This window comes from Lupinus angustifolius, unplaced genomic scaffold (assembly GCF_001865875.1).
Source record: "Lupinus angustifolius cultivar Tanjil unplaced genomic scaffold, LupAngTanjil_v1.0 Scaffold_165_3, whole genome shotgun sequence".
Classification (NCBI taxonomy): domain Eukaryota; kingdom Viridiplantae; phylum Streptophyta; class Magnoliopsida; order Fabales; family Fabaceae; genus Lupinus; species Lupinus angustifolius.
This window is the reverse complement of record NW_017726237.1, coordinates 9651-31861: the sequence shown is the minus strand read 5'-3', so window position 1 is coordinate 31861 and position 22211 is coordinate 9651. Positions and strand designations below refer to the sequence as shown.

Below are 22211 nucleotides of genomic sequence, written 5' to 3'. Positions count from 1 at the left end.
TAAATGTATTTGAATTTGAAATTACAATTTATGAAACTTTCTTCCTTTTCCAATTCCATTTTTGTTATTTTTTTAATTTTAAATTACAAATTATTCCAATTCCAAATTTCTTATTAAATTAATTTAAATTAATCATTTAACATATTCAATTACCATACTAAAATACAAAAATAATCACTTAACTAAATTTTCCATATTCAAAATACATTAATTTTATAAATTAATAAATAAAAAACAAATAAAACGTTTCGTAAATGGGTGTAATTCGAAATAACCCATGCCAACTCGTGTACGGGGTACACGACACTGGAAGTCGTGTACCCCATCCACGATTTCAGTGAGGAGAGAGAATAATAAAGGGAAATCGTGGGTCAGGTCCACGACTTTCCAGTGAAATCGTGCCTCCCATCCACGACTTTGCCAAAGTCGTGGACCCCATCCACGACTTTCATAAAAATACCCCAATCCCGTAATTAATTGAAAAGGTGCACCAAAGCTGGGATAGTGTAGTTTAATTTTTCCCACTGTTGAAGGTGGTCATGGAGGCTAAAAGTGGCGGTTCCTCAAACCTTTCCCCCAAAACCGCTCTCTTAATTTCAACTAGTGATGATAGATAGTTGAAAACAAAATCGTTTGGTGGTTTCTATGATGATATTAAAATATCCGGTAATAAATCAAACTTGATAATATGTTACTTTTTTTGTTTCGATCTTGGGTTTATATTGTTGCTATATCGTTTTCTATGTTTGGATTATCTTACCGTTCTCATTCTAAATTGGTGTTTGATTCTAAGATGTTTAAATGAATTTCATTGATTATGAAATGGAATCTTAACTTGTAGTGCAACTGTTTGATGAAAAGTCATAGTGAATTATATTGTCTATGCATGCATGAATACTTTGTTTTCAATTGCATCTCCTACTTTCTATTTTCAGAGTGATTCTCATCCCAAAATAAGTTCCTTATTTATTCTTATTGGTGGATTATGACTATTGTGATGATTTTAACAATCACAATTGTAGTCTTTTTATTTGGGTTGGTTCTATTGTCTAAATATAAGTTTATCTCTAAATTACTTTCAAGTTAAAATTAATGTTAAGAGTTGGACATCAACACATTGTACAACAGATTTGGGATATACATAGAAAAAATAAACTTTTCATTATAGTGTCACACTTTCTCATAAAGGGCAACAATTTTAACAAAAACAAGAGTCAAACTTATACAATCAGCAACTGTTTTGACAAAACAACAACATATTTTACAAAACATTACCAAAATTCTATTTAGTATGTATATTTGCGGTTATTTCAGTGGATAATTGGCAAATGTTTCCTCAAATGTCTAATACATCACCATTTTTTATATGAACACTCTCTACTTGCTTAATGGTATACACATCTCCATTGATTTCCTATTATGTTTTTAATATTTCAGATATAGAAACTTAAATGAGTTGTAGCAATTGGAAGATGATGCTTTTGTTTATAACTCACTTCAACAAGAGTTCATGATATAGAAAACAATAAATTATAGGACTATACATTATAAACAATAGGAAAGCGGGTTGACAGGCATTGTTATGTCTATCAATACGCTAGTTTAAATAAAAACAATACACTTAAAGCTCTAATGTAATAAGGCTCTAAAATTCGTTTCGTGATAGCAATACTTATACCACACACCCTGAAAATGATTAATTTCTTATGGTAAAATAATATTATTGTTTAAACAAAAAAAATCCTACATATAAATATAGTTGTATCTCAATATATAACATTTTTACTTTTTATGAGCGTAACGTATTAATTCTACTTATTCCATGTAAAAACAGAAATATCTTTCAGAGAAAAACTTGCATAAACACACATATAACATTGTTGTGAATAGCTTCCAAGTTGCTTGATAACCAAGTCGTGAGGATGCACTTGGTGTGAGTGAAAGAAGAAGAAATATGGCAGAGATAGAAGAGTAGATAGAGAGAAAGAAGAAGAAGATGTGTTATGGATGCATATGTGAAAAACAGAGGAAGAAGGAATGTATATGGCAGTGAGTGAGAAGAGAATTGATTGAACAAAAGTTATTCTTCATTTACAAACTAACTTTCCTTTTATAGCATTGAGCAACTAACTAACTAACTGACTTATAAAACTATCTGACATTCCTCCTTAATTCAGTTTTCATTCAGCCTTAGAATCCCTATCTTCGACCTGAGTTTTTCAAATCTCTCCTTCTTCAATGGTGTGGTAAAAATGTCAGCAAGTTGTTCTTCACTTTTGCATAAAAATAACTTCAATCTCCTCTTTCTTACTTGGTCCCTTAAAAAATGAAATCTAGTTTCAATTTACTTGCTTCTACCATGTGCCACTGGATTCTTGGCAGGATGTATAGCTGACTTGTTATCAACCATTAGCAATGAGTTGTCATCTTCTTTCTTTAGCTTTATTTCTGCCAACAAGGTATCTAACCAAAGGCTTTAACAAGCTGCCATACATGCTGCTACATATTCTGCTTCACAAGAGGACAAAGCAACCACATCTTACTTCTTTGAACACCATGAAATTGGAGAATTACAAAGCATAAACAAATACCCTATTGTGATTTTCCTATCTTGCTTATCACCACACCAATCAGCATCACTAAAGCCAACCATGTCATGACTGAGGCTGCTAATTCTATTTGGTAATAACAAGCCAAAATTCATTGTTCCTTTGACATATCTGAGCAATCTTTTTGCTGCTAGGAGATGACATCTCTTTGGTGCCTCCATAAACCTGCTAACCAAACCTACACCATATGCAATATCAGGTATAGTGTTGCATATATATCTTAGGCATCCAATCATTTGTCTGTAGATGTTTTTGTCTGCAATTGATTCATCTTCAAGTATTGAGCTTCCTGCTTCAACAGGTGTTGAAACAGAATTACATCCTTTCATGTTGAATCTTTCCAAGACATCAGCAATATACTTCTTCTGATGTATGACAATCCCCTTCTTGATTCTGGTAAATTCTATTCCTAGGAAATAGGACAAGTTTCCTAGATCACTCATGTCAAACTCATTCTTCATGTCTTGCTTGAATGAGTTGATTTCACCAACATTGTTGCATGTTACCAATAGATCATCTACATATAGACAAACTATTAGCAATCAATTCAACTCTACACCTTTTATGTACACACCATATTCAGTTGTGCATTTTGAGAAACCAAGCTTCAACAAAAAAACCATCAATTCTCTTGTTCCAGGCCCTTGGTGCTTGCTTGGGGCCATACAGAGCCTTATGCAACCTCTATACCAAGCTTTCACTCCTTGCTACCTCAAACCCAGGTGGCTGAGTAACGTACACTTCTTCTTCTAATTGGCCATTCAAGAATGCTGACTTGACATCCATTTGTTGAATACACCAACCCTTATAGTTTGCCAATGACACCACCAGTCTTATGGTTTCCATTCTTGCAACAGGGGCAAAGACTTCATCATAGTCTAGGCCCTGTTTTTGAAGGAAGCCCTTTGCTACAAGCCTAGCCTTGTACGTGGTTACTTCTCCCTTTGGATTTATCTTTACCTTATAAACCCACCTTACATCAATAGACTTATTTCCTCTTGGTAATTGAGTAATCTCCCAAGTCTCGTTCTTCTCAATTGACATAAGTTCTTCCTGCATAGCATCAAGCCAGTGACCCTGCTTGACTGCATCTTCAAAGTTTACTGGTTCATGTGCACCAGTTCCCCTTCAACAGTGATTTCTGAGTCTGGAAAGACTTCATAGTCACTCAACCTTGATGGTTCTTATTTGGCTCTTTGTGGTATTCTTTGATTTTAACTTTCTGCAGCAGATGGTTGATCAACAAGCAATGGTTCTCCTTCTACTAAGCCTTCATCAAACTATATCATTGTGTGTCTTTCTGAGTCAGTGCTTGTTCCACTCCAATTCCAGCCTTGTGTTTCATCAACTTTCACATCTCTACTCAACATTCTCTTTTGATTTAGTGGATCATAGACCCTATATGCTCCTTTAGGGTGGTATCCAAGCAACACAAGTTTCTTGCTTCTGTCATCCAGCTTCTTCCTTTGAACTTCAGGAACATGAACATAGCAAATCGAGCCAAACACTCTAAAGTGATCCACCCTTGGTTTTGATCCTGACCAAGCTTCTTCAGGAGTAGAATCACCTAACCTTCTTGTAGGACTCTTATTCATGATATACACTGCTGTTGAAACAACTTCACCCCAAAATCTCTTTGGCATAGACTTTGTTCTAAGCATGCTTCTTGTTATGTTAAGGATGGTTCTGTTCTTTCTTTCTGCAGTGCCATTATGTTGTGGGATATAGGGAGCAATTATTTCATGAACCAGTCCTTCTTTGGCACATAACTCTCTCAATTCATTTGACATGTATTCTCCTCCTCCATCAGTTCTTAGAGTCGTCAATTTTTGTCCACTCTATCTTTCTACTTGAGCTTTAGTGAATACCTCACTCTCTCTCTTGATCAGATAAACCTAAGTCTTTCTTGTGAAGTCATATGTAAAAGTCACAAAATACTTGTCATCTCAGAATGAGTTTTCTTCAAAGGGTCCACATACATATGAGTAGATCAATTCGAGTGACTTTGTTGATTTGGTTGGTACATGTGACACAAAATTGTTCCTAGTTTGATTACTTGACAAACACTCATCACACAGTTCACTAGGACTACTAATTGATGGTAATCCAATCACAATTCCTTTTCTACTCAGAAGCTCAAGGCTTTTAAAACTCAAATGGCCATACCTCTGGTGCCAAATCCAGTTCTCATGAGCTGCCTTGGACAGCAAGCACTTGTGATTGTTCACTTGAATCCCAATCATGAAAGTTCTGTTTTTGGATAGTGGAACTTTCAAGATCAGATTCTTATCACAATCATATACATTCAATAACTTATATGCCATAGTCATTTCATACCCTTTCTCAAGTAGTTGACCAAGGCTAAGCATATTGCTTTTCATCTTTGTAACATACAAGACATTCTTGATGCTAGCACTCTTCCCATCTTTCCTCTTCATTGAGATGTCTCCAACTCCTTCAGCATTGATGGAGTTGTGGTCTGCAAACTTCACTCTACTTTTGGCATTCTCATCAAGTCTCTCAAACCAATCCTTGTGGCCTGACATGTGATTAGAACAGCTTGTGTCAAGATACCAGCAATCATCCATGACCTCCTTTTCAGATGTGACCATGAGTAGGACCTGTTCTTCCTCAAATTCTTCTCCTTGAGCCAATCTAGCTTCAATTTCTGGTCCACTTCCATGAGCAGCTTTGAATCTACACTCAGATGCAAAGTGCCCAAGATTCTTGCAATTAAAACATTGAACTTTCTTCTTATCAAACTTCTTCTTATCAAACTTCTTCTTATTTCTCCTTAGCACCTGATCTTGTCCATTGCTTCTGTTTGCTGTGAAGGAGTTGGAATCTTGCCTAGCTCCTTCCTTTGTCATTCTTCCATCTACCTTTGACCTTCCTTTGTCATTCTTCCATCTGTTTGCTGTGAAGTTTCCTTGGCCAAAGGACCTCCTGCTGGACTGTGCTTGGAATGCCTGATCAAAGTTTCTATCTGAGTTCCTTTCTTTGATTCTTTGTTCATGAGCTTCTAATAAACTTTGCAATTCTTCAATCTTGGACACGTCAAGATCCTTAGACTCTTCTATGGCAACAACCATATGATCAAACTTGGGGTTTAAGGTCCTCAACACTTTCTCTACCACCAACTGATCCCTTATTACTTCACCACATCCCTTCATCAGATTTGTCAATGATATGATTTTGGTGAAGTAATATGAAATTGTGTCACCATCTTTCATTTGCAATAGTTCATACTCTCTTCTCAATGTTTGGAGCTTAACTTTCTTTACCTTCTCTACACCAGCATAGTATTTCTCAAGATTATCCCAAGCCTCATTTGTTGTTTTGGCACTGGAAATCTTTTTAAAGTTAGATTCATCCACACATTGATGGATCATGAACAAAGCTTTGCAATCTCTCTTCTTACATTCCCTGAAGGTGGATCTTTGTCTCGGTAGCATCCTCCCATACTGATTGATATCCATTTTGAACTATCTCAAAGACTTCTTGATAGCCAAATAAAACCTTCATTTGAATGTGTCATCTCTCACAGTTTTTGCCATCCAATGTATGTAATGTCATGGTGAAGCCAGTGTTGCTTGCCATGGAGATGCACACATGAGTTCTTTCTCCCACGGATCCAAGAATCGAAAACAAAAGAACAAAGCTTTTGATACCACTATCGTGAATAGCTTCCAAGTTGCTTGATAACCAAGTCGTGAGGATGCACTTGGTGTGAGTGAAAGAAGAAGAAATATGGCAGAGATAGAAGAGTAGATAAAGAGGAAGAAGAAGATCTCTTATGGATGCATATGTGAAAAACAGAGGAAGAATGAATGTATATGGCAGTGAGTGAGAAGTGAATTGAACAAAAGTTATTCTTCATTTATAAACTAACTTTCCTTTTATAGCATTGAGCAACTAACTAATTAACTGAATTATAAAACTATCTAACAAACATGTCACATTTAGAGACTAGTACATTTATGCTTGTTATTACTATCATTTATGATTAAATTTTAATGTGTTGACAAAATTTAATTGGTTGTCTCCACGTGCATACGTCTTCATGCACATCTTTCTCTTGTTAATAACCAAAAAATGTCTTCCATTTGTCAATCTAATAAGGTCAGGGTCTTTTGGAAAAGCAAAATTTAAATGTGATAATAGTTGTACACATGCTAAAGATTTATATGTAATTACATCATTATTTACTATTTATTATTTTAATTATTAATGATTATTAAATATGAATGTGAGGAAGATAATAATAATAAATATTATCTATTGTGGCTGTATAATATTCTTTCTTTCGTTAATGAGGGATATTGAATAAATCATCATCTTCAACGATATGATTGAAAGATCAAGTTCATTTTCATGTCAAATGCAACTGCTACCAAAATCGCAGAGGAACTCTGAAAACCCTAATTTGGAACCTATCTGAATCCCACTTCTCTACTTCTTCAATTCATCGCGTAAGTTCCAATTCCTCTTAATTCTTCTGTTTATTAACCCAATTCTCACGCCAATTCGTCTCAATTATAAGTCTAAGGGTTTCGTTTCGCTTCCAAGAATTCGAAACCCTAGAAAAATTGGAAACCCTAATTGGGAGCTGGAACTCCTCTGTGAGCGATCTTTGTAAATTTTGGGGTAATAAAAGATTGGAAATGAAGACGCTAAATGGAATATTTGGTGCAAGACGGAGAAGATTTCATGGTGTTTTCAATTGCCTTTGTTCCATGCTTGTGTTTTTCTTCTTTTACAATCGTGAGGATATTATTCGAAACCCTCTTCTTAGGCATTCCTCATATTTGGGGAATCATCAAAATGCAATTTTGAGAAATGGGTCTTCTCACATTGCTGTGGTTCATCGTAGAATGATTGAAACTAGCCTCAATACTTCAAGTGTACTTGGTGAGAATCGCGACGAAGATGTAGCTGTAAGTAATCCCGGATTTTGTGCTGGATTGCACCATCATGATGGTTATGATAGCCCATGTGAATTCTTAAAGGTTAATCCTCAATGCTCTTCTGAGGGATATATTGATTACTTGAGGGTTTTTTATTGTAAATGTCAAAATTTTAGATTACTTGGTTATCTAGTATTTTTTGTGTGTCTTGCTGCTTTGTTTTATCTCTTGGGGAACACTGCGGCGGACTACTTTTGCCCGTCTCTTGAGCATCTCTCGAAGCTCTTGAAATTGCCTCCAACTGTGGCTGGGGTTGTGCTGCTCCCTCTTGGGAATGGAGCGCCCGATGTGTTTGCTAGTATAGCTGCCTTTGTGGGTACTGAAACAGGTGAAGTGGGTCTTAACAGCGTGTTAGGTGGTGCTCTTTTTGTTACCTGTATTGTTGTCGGAACTGTTTCTTTATGTGTTGCAGACAAGGAGATTCGAATTGATCGAAGATGCTTTATAAGGGATATTAGTTTCTTTATATTCACTCTTGTTGCACTTTTTCTGATATTGGTTGTTGGTAAGGTGGGTGTTGGGGCAACCATTGCTTTTGTATCAATTTATGTTGTTTATGCATTCATCGTTGCTGCCAATGAGATATTACGGAAACATGCACATAGGTTGAAATGGGATTCCGTCACCCCATTGCTTCCTGTCCAGGGTAGTGTATTTTCTCAAGGTTATGAAGAGGATATTTCTATCTATAGCTCTTTGCTTGACATAGACACCGAGAGTGATCCTCCCCGTCTCCCTCCTTCCTTGCCACAGTGGATGTGGTCTTCAAATGTGGCAATATATTCAAATCAGGGAAATAAAATCAATTCGGATGAAAGGCCTCCTTGGGGATGGAGTGATGAGAGCATGGAAAACACCAGGTTGTCATTCTCAGTTTCAAATCTTTTTTTACTGATGGAATTGCCACTGTCAATTCCTAGACGGCTAACCATTCCGATGGTCAATGAGGAAGTATGGTCGAAGCCATATGCTGTAGCCAGTGCTTCATTGTCTCCAATTCTCCTGGCCTTTTTGTGTAGCACCCAAGATAATGTGAGTTATCAGAGTACTATTCTTTTTTATTGTATTGGTGTTACTATTGGGTGTACACTTGGTTTTCTTGCATATAAATACACAGTGGCTGATCATCCACCACATCAGTTTTTGATTCTCTGGGTTCTTGGAGGATTCATCATGAGCGTAGTGTGGTTCTACATAATAGCAAATGAGCTCGTGGCTCTATTAGTAGCATTCGGTGTAATTTTCAGCATAAGTCCATCCATCCTTGGATTAACTGTATTAGCATGGGGAAATTCAATGGGAGATTTGATGTCAAATGTCGCATTGGCATTGGATGGAGAAGATGGACTTCAGATTGCTTTATCCGGGTGTTATGCAGGTCCTATGTTCAACACACTTGTTGGTTTGGGGATCTCATTGCTGCTCGGTGCCTGGTCAAAAAAACCAGATTTGTATGTCGTGCCGAAAGACAGTAGCTTGTTTTACACGATGGGATTTCTTATCACAGCACTTTTATGGGCACTTTTTGTTTTACCACGCAACAATATGCATCCTAGCAGAATATTAGGAATGGGTCTCATCACCCTCTATTTTGTGTTTCTTTCATTTAGGGTGTGCACTGCTATGGGACTTGTAACAATTGCTGGTTTAAGTTGATTTTTGTTAACAGTTTCTGGTTGCCACATTCTCTCTTTTGATAATTAATAGAGCATTATGACGCCGTTCAATCCATGTAAGCTGAACTCACCTCATGAGATAAAGGCTTGGTTGTGTGGATCACAAGGCCATGTACTATAATTTATGTGCTTCATATAGCAGGAATAAGTTGGTATACCAGGTTTAGATATCATTGTTGTATATCCAAACATTATGCACTCATCAACCAAATCTACAATTGGTAGTTCCTATACATTATTAGTTGAAAAATGAAATACTTTTCCCTGTGCCACTTTCTAAATCTCTCTATATCATAGTCTTAAATTACTACCGGACAATGTTTAGATTTCTTGAATTTTGAAGCAATTCAGCTACTTGGCCTGTTTGATTAACATTCTCAATATCAGTTTTTCCCCAAAACAAAAGAACAATAAAACATGTCTGCACAGTTAGCAATAATGGCAGTAAAGAGTTAAGGGATAAAGAAAATAAAACAAGAATTTTTATCCTGGTTCACTCACAATATTACATGTTTCACAAATAGCTATAAGTATTAAATATTTCTTGAGATAAATATTCTTTTTTATACATGCCTCTTCATCATACTCTAATAACTAAGTATTCTTTGTAGATCAAACTTATCCAAGTTGCAACTTTTCTCATGTATTCTTTACCTACTAAACCTTTCGAGACTCTATACTCTCAAAAAAGTTTTGGTGTTGATCTTTATAATTCACAAGGTAAGCAGATGGATATATAAGATCGTTGAAATCTAGGACTCCTTAACAAAATATCTTAAGGTTTACAACAGTAAATTCTCATATTGTTCTCTCTCACTGGATGCAATATCACGAGACATAATGGTCTCTTATCACGATAACTCATATAGACTAAGTGTTGACTTAACTTCAAAAAGATTTTTCATAGTATTGGACGCGTTAAGAATTTTTTTATCATACAACTTCTTTTAAAAGTGACACCTCCTGAGTTTTAGTGAAATTATATAAATCATTTATCACTTTTTAAACTTACACATCCTAATTATATACATATATTACACTGACTACCCCTATATGTGAGATAAGTGTAATTTCTTAAACAAAAAATTGTTACAAATGTAATTAAGTTAAACAAAATATGGTATAGTATGAAACAAGTTCAAATAGTACAAAAGTCAATATGTGTTCATTATTTTAGTTAGTTACAATATAACATAAGAGTGATTTAAATATTTCCTTAGAACTATTAATACAATTTGTAACGAACTAAAAATAGTGAATAAACATTGATTGTATACTATTTTGACTTGTTTTGATAATATACAATATTTTGTTTGACTTAATTATACTCGTCATCATTTTGTGTAAGAAATTACATTTATAATCTCTTACAAGGTAGTCAGTGTAATGTATGTATATAATGAGAATGGTTTGTGTATGTTTAAAACAAGAAATGATGATTTCTATAATTTTGTTTCAGTAGATGTTAAATAATTTACTCTAAAATATAAGATGATTAAACATAAGCTACAAACTTAGGTATTTGTTGTCCATCAAAATATCAGGTAAATAAATGCATTAGTTTAACTTCAACAAAAAACTCAACTGATAATTAAAACTACTATAGTTAACATAGGTATGAGTTGAACCAAAAATATACTGGTTTAGTGGTGTAAAGTCTCATTAGATTTGTAGGATGACTAAAAGGTAAAGAGTTCAGTTCTTATGAGCAAAATTTATTAGGATGAACAATTACAAATCCTGAAAAAATTAGTTCCTTATCCAAAATAATATGATATTTTTAGTTATACAAAAAAAATGTATGAGTAGAGAAAAAGTCATCCCATAACAATCTAGGCTTATTATTACATTACTAAAACCATTTAAGATATTATGTAATAACCTCACTTTAAGTGGTATTGATTAAAATTACATGACTACTTGAGACAAAATGAGTTCTATTTTTTTTTTGGTACATATTATAACATTATATAAGTAAAGAATTGATTTTTTTTAAATATATAATTGTTCATTTCAACAAATATTATTTTGACCTCTTTAAATAAAATGAGTATTAATTATTAAATATAATTAAACTAAACGTAAAAAAGGTGATTGTGATTTTTGTTTTATATCTGCACTACTTCCCACATTGTTTTTTAGTATTAGCTGATTTAGCTCAAAGTAGTCCTTAATAAAAACTAGTAATAACTAATAAGAATATTCAGAGTTTTTTCAATTTTGTTTATTCTTCCTTTCTCATTTGTTCCACTCTCCTCTTTTGAACCAACCACACCGGTCAAATCACGACTACCATATGCAAAGAATGAGAACAGTATAACATTCCTTCACAATTTACTAACAACTTCGTTCTGTAATCACCAATTTCCCAAAATCATTTTGTAGCAATTCCTTTCACCAGTTAGCGACGACAAAACAAAAGGATTAGCGACGAATAATAAGAATGGGTCAAACTGAAAGCACCGAAGCTTCCGTCAATGTCAACGTCCAAACCGAAACCACCAACGACTCTAATCACACTTCACTCGATTCTATCCTTGCAGGTTTGTCTCCTTTCTTTTGTGCCCTTCACTTGTTTGTATAAATGTCTCTATGTGTTTTAAATTGTTTTCGCTGTTGTGGTTAGTTGTGTTTACCCCAATTGTGGCAATAATTACGGCTGCTATATCATTGCGGAGATGTTGCACATCAAGATAGCCCCAACCCAAGAAACTAGTCTGTGACTGAGTTTGCTATGCTACTTAACCCAAAAACATTGTGATCCTTTAGGCCTTGTTTGGGAGTTATGAGATAAAGGGAAAGAGATGGATAAAGAGTTAGGAAAGGGGGGAAGGGAATGGAAAATGAAGGAAATTATCCCCTTGTTTGGTAGTATAAAATTTAGAAAAGAGAGTAAACTAATGATAATATAAGAATTTTTTTTTTATTTTTCCTTTAAAAATGTAATTAAACAATGAGAAATGGACTATAATGTATAATTATATAATATTACTAAAAATATTTCGCTGTTTTGACATTTTATCTTTAAAAAAACATTCCCCTCTCCTTCATCCAACTCCCAAGCTTTCCAAAGCCATCACTTCTCTTCCCTTCCCCTCCAAAACTTCACTCCCAAACAAAGCCTAAGAGTTATCGTCCACAACAGCTTTCACTCTATCGATATTGACTAGATGATAGCTCGTTCTCTGTTAGCAGCTTCAGTCACCTGTCACAATTCGGTAATATAGCCTATAGGTAGTAATTTTTGTGAAACAACTCTCAATGAAAAAACATAATCGTTGGAATTGAAGTACATGAGGAGAGCTCAACCAAAAAATTAGTTTATTAAGTGGGAGAGCCTCATAACTTAAGCACCACATTGAGTTTGTCATGCTACCTTATGTGAATTCCTAATAGGAGACTCCCAAAACTACAATATTGCTGTAGTTGCAGGGTGTAATTTAAAACAGTGGTGGTGATTGCAGTTTTAATTTCCTTCACTTACTGTATGTCTTCCTTTATTACAGAAGCTGCAGCTTATGGAAACAAAGACCAAGATGCAGAGGTTTTTGGTTTACCTTATTTCTATTAATCATATTAATGAAAATTGAAATTACGTAAATGATTCAGTAAGTTAATATGGAAATTGAAAATTTATGTGAAAATTTGCAGTCTATTGAGGAAAAAGCTCAGAAAGCCTTGGAATGTCCTTGCGTTGCAGATTTGCGAAGTGGTGACTGTGGTTCTCAGTTCTCAGAGGCATTCCTCTGTTTTCTCAAGAGTACTGCTGAAGAAAAGGTAACCCCAATCATATCTCATACATTCCAATATACTACAACAACCTCTGACTCAAACCTGGCTATGTAATGATGCTAGTGTTATCTCATATGCAGTGTTTCACCACTTTTGGTATTGAAAATGTCCTATTTGTTCTATTTATAGATTATAGAATACACCAGAGAATCCATATGTTATGTTCTGTTCTGTTCTGACTTGTCTATCTGGTGCGCTACCATAGTTTAGTTTGTTCATATTTCTCTGTTGCATTATAATTCGTCTTAGAAATAGCTAATGCAGGAAACTAGAGGCAGGTGTAAGTTGTAATGTAAACTAAGTAAATTTTTAGTATGAGAATTCAAGGCTAAATATTCCTAAATTATGCTCTCCATAAAACTAATGTGATAAGAGATTAATGAACTGTGACGCAGTGGTTCAACGTGTCTTCATGTGTTTCTTACTGTCTTGAAGCACCCTGAAATACTGGCGATTGAGACTGGATCGTTCAGTCAAGCCCTTTTTTCATGTTAGTTATACTGTTTCTCTACTTCCTGCGGAGAACTTGCAATTTAAAGTTTTAAACTAATAACTCTAGAAAACGATTTTGTTGTCACTTTGTCTCTTTTATTTCTATCTTTCACGAATAAATGCCTTAGTAACAGATCTAACAACTTAGCAGTTAGTTATGTTTTTCCATTGCATGCCATTATCTGGTTTTCTACTGATCAACACAAATGTTACCGTTATCATTGATATGATTGAGAGATTTCTCTCCATATTACTATTACTATATCATGATGACCCTGCAACTAGCGATCAATATGGATGAAATTCAAATATTTTATTTCCAAATTTTAGATTTCTTTATTCTCATCAACGGCTGATTATGTAATTTCCTCCTATTTTATTGTAGGGCTCGGACTGCGTACATCCATTTGTTGCTCTGCAGAGCTGTATCAAGGCCAATCCAAATGCATTCTCTAAAGATATATTAGGTGAAGATGAAAGCCATGAGGTGGAGCCAATCCAAGAATACAAAATAATTCCTCCCACATGGTCCAAGGAATCTCAAAGTTCGAAGTCCAGGCTTTAAGGGAATTTCATTTGGATTCTTTCTTTTGGGCAAACTACTCAGGTAGCAGTATGCTAATTTCATTTTGAATTTGTAACATTCAAAGCTAATTAGGATGAACTTGGATGAATAAGAGCATACCATGAATAATAATATTGTTTGCCTCCAATTTATAAATCATGTTATAGTGTTGAATAACAAGCCCTTAATTATCTTTAGTTATAGAAAATTTGTCCTTTTTCATCAAAAAATCAAATTGCTTTTCTATGTAGTTAAGGTGTTGAACTTATATGCTTAAAATTTTGGAACTATTAGATTTTCATATAATATTACTGTTGTTTTAGAAATGTTGAGACAAACTTTAGAAGCACATGATCTTCGTATTAGTCAAAATAAGACAAAGCATATAGATTGTAAGTTTATCAAGAGACGGGCAAACCCTACTGTAGAGGTAAAGATTGAATATCATACTATACAAGTCCCTAGATTCAAATATCTTAGGTCAATTATACAAGACAGTAAAGAAATTGATTGAGATGTAAACTATAGGATTCAAGTGGGTTAGATAAAATGACAAAGTGCTTAATGTGTCATATGTGATAAACATGTATCACTTAAGCTTAAGAGAAAGTTTTATCGTGTGACTATAAAACCTACAATATTATATGAGACTGGATGTTGAGTGGTAAAATGTTAACAAAAGAATAAACTCCATATAGCAAAGATGAGAACGTTGGATGAGTGGAGAACAAGAGCTAGTGGTGTAATGATTAGTTGTATGATAAGGGTCAGAAAGTTGTCTTTAGAAACATTGACAAAGATGTTATTTTAGGGAATTCACAAAGCTTCCTAGCTTTGTAGAAATGATTATGATTGGTGTTAGATCGGACTCTAACAAAGTGGTAAAAGACTTCAATTTTTGTTACCTCCATTCTTCTAATAAAACAGCTGAGTTTCATTACAAGGTAGGTGAGGCTGTGTATTGTCTACACTGAGAGTAAAGGACTGTTGCATGATGGGGGTGTTAGACTATTAGATACACACAATCATTCATGTGCTTTTATTCAAGAATACAGAAACAATAGCACTTTATAACTGGAAAAGACTTCACATTAAGTTTGGGAAGCTTGGAAAGGACATTGATCTAAGTAGTCAATAGCGTGCTATTGTGCTGGGATAGCGGCGTTGCGGTGGTTTCCGGCCCTCCACTGCAACAGAGGGGAGTGTAGCGGCGTGGATGACCGTTGCGCCTGTCACAGGCCAGAAAGCAGTGACCTCATGGGCCAAATCGCGGGTCAGAACCCGCTCCAACAAGATTGTGCAATGGAACCATAATTTTTAAAGGGGAAAAACTCCTTTTACCCTTATTTTTTAATATGTGGCAACAAGGCTGTGGGGCAGTGGAACCCTAGTTTTTAAAGAGGAAAAAACCTTTTTTGCCCTTATTTTTTAATACATGGCAAGGTTTTTGGGTAATTTACCTCTCCCACTTCTTCTCTCTTCTATTTAACATGTGAACAACAACAACAATAGTGGAATGGAAAGTTCTGTTTCAGTCTCAGCACAGACGTGAAACATCATGTTCTCCTTCTTTCCTCTTCAAAAATATGCCCCTTCCCTTCTTTATATGAGTTTCTTTTTGTTTTCACTCTTTACATCTTCAACACTTTCCGTTTTTGATGTATTACTTATATTTTTTTTGTTTTCCTTTTATTCCCCCTCCACTTCTTTTGTGAGTTTCTTTTTGTTGTCAAAAGATAAAGAGTATGAATTACTTATGTTTTTAATGATTTTTGGTGTATTTGTATATTTATATGTGGAGAGTATAACATAATTTTGGTATTTTAAGTTTTTCTTTGTGTATTTATAATATAAATTACTTATATTTTTCCCTTAGTTGTAGCGGTCATCCCACTACCCGTTATCCTGCTATAGTGTTTTTGGGTTCGACCGCTATGTTCTGCTCTCTGCAATTGACTACCTAGACATGGATCAACATGGAAAGCTGAAAACATTAATTTTACCAACGCCATTGAATTTTTTCTGTCTGCTACATATGTTCTGATAGACATGGAAATAACAAGAATTATAAACCTTTGACAAGTTGCAATGAGTATTGTGTCTCATTGACTCATTGTGAAATATACTCCAAGTAGGGCTGGTAACATAAACCTGTTTGATATTAAACAATCTCAACCTCATATTCCAATAATATTTTCTAAGAATAAGAGAATACTATAGGCTTTTGTGTTGGATTAGTGAACACACTGGATAAAATAAGATTAGAAATAATTGCATTAGAGAGAAAGTTGGAGTAGTTCCTATAGTAAAAAAGATGGTAGAATCGTGCCTTAAATGGTTTGGATATGTGTGGAGGAGACCAGTATAAGACCTATAAGGAGAGTGAATCAAATGAAAGCTAGTCCAATTCTCAGAGGAAGAGGGAGACCAAGAAATATCGTAGGGGAAATGATTAAGATAGACACGGAGATCAATGTAACGGACCCCACCTAGTAGGATAAAGACTTGGTTGTTGTATCTTCTAAAAAGTCACAAGGCATGCGAGGTAACAGTATATTATTCGATTAAGAAGTTGATCTGCACTATATCTTCTTCTTTTTTAGGGTTCGTTTATAAGTTGAGTTTGGGAGGGTAATGGGAGAAAAGATATTTTTTTTGTACTACTAAGGGTATTCTCTCATCTTTTGGGTAAGGAACTAATCCATTTTGAAGTTCATGGCTGCCCCTTCCAAATGAGTGTCATTTCTGGGTATCTAACAGAACCTTATACCATTAGACTAATGTCTTGTTGGTAAACCATTTGCCTTGACTTCCCATGAATTTTCTCAGCAAGAATTCCTTACCCAACTTCACACTGCTGGAAACAAAATGTATGACAAATTTGCTCAGTCCCAATAACGTGACTCCCAAACCAACCACAAAACACCATCACATGGAAACATAATATGTTTGTCAGCTTCATAAGTTACACCGGCAATAGTTTCTATAACCATCTTTTTTTGCCGTTGTCATTAGAAAAAGGCATTCGTAGTGTTCTACGAATAAAATTAAATATATTGTTGAAATTGAGATGCTATAAAAAAAATATAAACACTCAAAATAAAATCAACAACTCTATTTAAAACATTAAAGTTATTTCAGTTTTTCTTCTTGCTCTCTAACTCTCATCACATTTGTTATTGTTACAATTGAAAATTATAGCTAGTACAAGCTCTAGCCTTTTATAGGCATATTTCTACTAATAATAGTATAATTCTAAACAATGATGTAATTTTGCTAGACATTAGAATTATGAGTTAAAAATGCGTCTTTAAATTGTATGGATTTACGGAAGAGTTTTGTAGGTACCTTACAATACCATGATCATATTAATTGTGTCTTCTAAAATCCAAGTTTAACTTCTAACATCCTCTCTCCCATATACTTCTACTTCATCATGCTAAGCATTTTCTTCTACTTCAAGAACAAATTGACTTTGAGTGCCTTTGTTAAAATATTTCCAATTTGATCTTGCAAAGTGCATTACTTCATCACAATTTCTTTATCTATGATTAAGTCATGGATATAGAGATGCTTGATGGCAATGTGTTTCTTGTACCCATGAAACATATAATTCTTCTTTATAGCAATCATTGATTTGTTGTTGCAAAAAATCATCTTGATGATGTTGCTACTCACTCAATATTCTTTGCAACCAAATTGTTTGAATAACTCAATTTTTTGTTGGTGTCTACTTTGCCTCTGCTGTTGACAAATCAACTTGTTATTGTTTCTTAGACGACAAAAAAAAACACATGTTAAATGTACCAAGATGAAAATATAACTTGGAGTGTTTTTTCGAGTTTCAGTTTCACCTTTCCAATCATTGTTACTATATCCAATCAAAACTGGCTTGTTAAAACTTGAATAAAGGATGTTTTCATCAATTATACTTTTGACATACCTCAAAATTATCTTTGCAACTTGTGGTTGAAATTGTCTTGGTGAATCGATGAGTAGACTTATGAGTCCAACTCCATAAATTATATCAAATTTTGTTGCTATCAAGTACCTAAGGCCTTCCACTAATCTTCTAAAATTAATTCAATTGACAAAATCACCAACAATTTCTCTTTCTAATTTCAATCTTTCTCCCAATGAGTCAACATCAATTTGCATAATTTCATCTTAAACTTCTCCAGAATATATGTTGTATATTTCTTTTGAAGATAACGTGATGGTTGTTCTATGCAAACTTGTAGACATTGTATTCATTTCATTTTCTTGCTTGACATCCATTTCAAATATCTTCCATTGATTTTGAGCAGCAAGAGAAAGAATCCTATGTATTATGTCAATTCTAGCATCTAGAGCAAATACTTCAAAATAACTTGAAAGCAAAAGTACAAGATTTAGCATGAAGACATAAAGCTTGAGTTTGTGAAAAAGATTTAATATATATATATTGACAATGTAAGTGTTTTTACACTGTCATCAAATCTTCATTATTCATATGTTAACTATCGTTGACTCTTAAACAAAAGTAATACAAATCAATAGTTAATGGTGTATCAATGGTGTAAAAAGCTTTACACTGACTGTGCATAGATTTTTAACTCTCTTAAAAAATGTCCTTTGATGAAGACAAAACCTTTAAAGACAACAAGACTTCAATAAGACAGCAAATTGCTAAGATTCACATCTTATATTCACTTAGATTTAATGTTCATATGTATTTTATCTTTTACAAGTCTAAGATGAATGGGTAGAATCTTAGGCATGCATAAAACAACTATATAATTGATTAAGCATGTTAAAAATGATTTAGAGAGATGTTTTAAAGAACATTACTTATTCTCTTTGAATAAACGATTAGTAATCATTACGAATATATAATCAATTATGATCCAATTATTAGGTTTAGTATTGTTGCGAAACTTATTTCTCTAATAGATAATCAATTATTAGTAAGTAATAATCATGAACTGTTGAAAACAAATAATCGATTATGAATGATAGTTAATCAATTATTTGATAACACAAAAATGTAAAGTAGTAATTTATAAAAGGGTTATTGTTTCACACAACCCATTTAAAATCAAGAATTCATTCAATAGTTTCACTTTCAATTTTCAAATTATCTAAGAGTGAGGTTCCATGAACCAAAAAAGGAACTCATACACTTCCTCGTTATCACTACAATATAATCATACTTTGTATACTCATACTCATGTCAATAAATTAGAGTTTGAATGAAGAATTATGTCTTCATAGTGTTGTATCTCCACACATCAAATGGTATCTTCTTGTTGTTTATTATTTTTCGAGGAAAATGGATATTTGAGGAGTGCAGTATCGGCTAAAAAGAAGATTAAGAGGAAGAAGAATCAAATGTGGTGTTTCTCAAAGAGTTGTGGGGCATTAACAAGTTAGAGGTCACACATCTAGATTATGAGTGAATATAAAATAATACTTATATATAATAACTGATTCTACATAATGGAAAATCCTCAAATCACAAAAAGAGGAACGGATGTTGCGCCTATGTTTGGTGTGAACATTTAGATTTGTTGTAGTGAGATCCTTTGCTTCTTCAGTGGCTGCTACTATGTAATCAGATCGAACTCATTGGTAGAGTATCTCTACTAATGAGGATTAAAATTTGGATCAATGTAAAGAAAGCAAGATAAAATTGAGCAAGGCTCTAGATTTTTCATATATTTTCAGCTAGCAACAATTAAAGCTTAAATACAATAAGCAAACCCTAATTATGATGTTAGTCATACACTTGACATCATCTTGATTGATAGATATCTTTAAGAGAAAAGAAATAAACTGCAAAATATACTTTAATTGACAATGTGATATGCCATCCATTTAGGAGTAACAATTGGCCTTCTGAACTTAGGCCCACTCACTATATTCATATCTTCAACTGGATCATTCAGACTATCAATACTCTCCCCATGAAGACCAACCTTGTCCTCAAGGTTGAAGCCCAACTCGGTTGGCCCAGTTGGAACCGTGTTGGTGGAATTGACCATTGTTGTTGGGAGACCGTGGGAGTCCAACTGGAAAGGAATTGGAGGGAGTTTGGATTCGTTTGGATAGAAAATATGTGGTGACACTTGGTGAGTGGAAAGTTGAGATTTTTGTGCAGTGGAGTGAGATAGAGGCTTTTAACTTGCTGACCCACCTTCATTGTGCATTCTGCGTGTTGCTTCACCTTTGGGCGGTGTGGGGCCATTTGCTGAATTTGTGGGAATTAATGCCCCATCAATTAATGCTGCAGGGAGCCATGGGGCTCTAGGCTAACAATTAAAGCCATGTTCAATGCGTGGGACATGTGGCAAATTTCAACTGGTTTGTGCTTGCACATTTCCAGGCTTTTCTTTGAATGGAGTCCAGCTATTTGGACGTTAGAGGGAAGGAACCGAGTAGATATTATTTTTATCCCCAATAATAATTGCTCTGGACCCCATTTTAAAATTACACTCTTCATTAATTAAATTTGGAATATGCGGAAGTACAGTTTTGTCACTCAAAACTGTTGTGTCCCACATAACTTCATTGTTCCTCATAACTTCATTCTTTAGTTCCAACCGAGGAGTATTCTGGTCACTTCTTGTCTTCTCCACTGCAATATTATTTTTTCACCTTCGCATTTATTACTCATTGAAATTTCTAAAATTTTGTCTCCTTTCTTCTTTATGTTCTCTGAAATTTTTACAATACTATTTCCTTCCTCTTGAACTTGTAATGGCCTAGAGAAAGTGCAAGTGGGAGGGGTTCCCCAAAAAGGTCTAAGCTTTGAAACATGAAAAACCGGATGGACTTATGAACCTTCTAGAAGTGCTAGTTCATAAGCCACCATACCAACACGTTGGAGGATCTGATAGGGCCCAAAAAATCGTTTGCTCAACTTCTGGTTTGCTCTCCAAACTACAGTGTGTTGGCGGTACGGTTGTAGTTTCAACCACACCCAATCACCGACTACAAAAGTATGGTCTCCTTTATGTTTATCACTTTGTGCCTTCATTCTTTGTCGAGCTCTGTATAATTTTGTTTTTAAGTGAGTGATTAAAAACTGTCTCTCATGTAGGGAGACATTCAAATACGGATCGGAAGCTCGACCGAAAATATAGTCCATGATAGTCAGAGGAAGTCTACCATACAAATCCTGGAATGGAGTCATGTATGTGAAAGAATGTTTAGAAGTGTTATACCAATACTCAGCAAGAGACAAAACTTGAACCAATTTTTGGGTTGGTCACTAGTGAAACACCTCAGGTAAGCTTCTAATCCTCTGTTAACCACTTCAGTTTGTCCATGAGATTCTGGATGGTATGAAGTACTGAAACAAAGTTTTGTACCATGTAGGCGGAAGAACTCCTTCCAAAAAGAACTCAGAAACAACTTATCTCGATCCGAGACAATTGTTCCTGGGATCCATGAAGCCGAAAAATCTTTGTGGTAAAACGCCCCGCCAGTTGGGCTGCTGTAAAATGGGTCGGAAATGCCACAAAATGGTTGTACTTTGTCAATCTATCCATAACGACCCATATGACCGTATGCCCACAAGATGAGGGAAAGGAAGTGATAAAATCCATGGATATGTCTTCCCAAACTTGTTGAGGTAAGGGTAACGGCCGAAGCTTACCTTGTTGTTTAGATGGGATATACTTATTTTGTTGACATATAAGACAATGTTTAGTGGATTCTTTAGCTTCCTTATATTGTCCAGGCCAAACGAAAGAAGCAGTTAGCCTTGCCATGACAGGTTTGAGCCCTGAATGCCCTGCAGCAGGGGTCGAGTGATATTCAACAAGAAAAATGTCACGCAACCTAATTTTAGTAGGTATATACAACCGACCTTTGTAATATATCAGCCCATTTTTTTGTTGGTAAGTGTTTTCGGAAGCTGCTTGTAATAGTTTTTGTACTAACTGTTTGCCTTATGTTGTTGTGTAAAAATTTGTGAGCTGAGTGAGCACATATGGAATTGGTGAGCTCAAGGACACTAGTATTGATTCAGTCGAATGACACCGAGATAGAGCATCAACAACCCTGTTCTCTCTTCCAGGTTTTTAAAAGATCTCATAGTGAAATCCTTGAAGTTTTGTAGCCCATT

At 34.7% G+C, this 22211-nt stretch overlaps 2 protein-coding genes and 1 long non-coding RNA gene across 3 annotated transcripts; all 3 read left to right on the top strand.

The window, feature by feature from the left end:
• Positions 1-524: 524 nt before the first annotated feature.
• Positions 525-21519, top strand: LOC109340364. The gene is made up of 5 exons (XR_002106783.1): positions 525-536; positions 4427-4430; positions 6578-6581; positions 20861-21081; positions 21183-21519. It is a non-coding gene; the product is annotated as an uncharacterized LOC109340364 (long non-coding RNA).
• Positions 5119-14304, top strand: LOC109340363 (mitochondrial intermembrane space import and assembly protein 40 homolog). The gene is made up of 5 exons (XM_019578040.1): positions 5119-5124; positions 11695-11795; positions 12759-12796; positions 12904-13029; positions 13922-14304. Exons 2-5 carry the CDS (start codon positions 11696-11698, stop codon positions 14099-14101), a joined length of 444 nt encoding a protein of 147 aa, XP_019433585.1. The 5' UTR covers positions 5119-5124; position 11695; the 3' UTR covers positions 14102-14304.
• Positions 6924-9260, top strand: LOC109340362 (cation/calcium exchanger 4-like). The gene has a single exon (XM_019578039.1). The coding sequence runs from the start codon at positions 7274-7276 to the stop codon at positions 9230-9232; it is 1959 nt and encodes a 652-aa protein (XP_019433584.1). The 5' UTR covers positions 6924-7273; the 3' UTR covers positions 9233-9260.
• Positions 21520-22211: the final 692 nt, after the last annotated feature.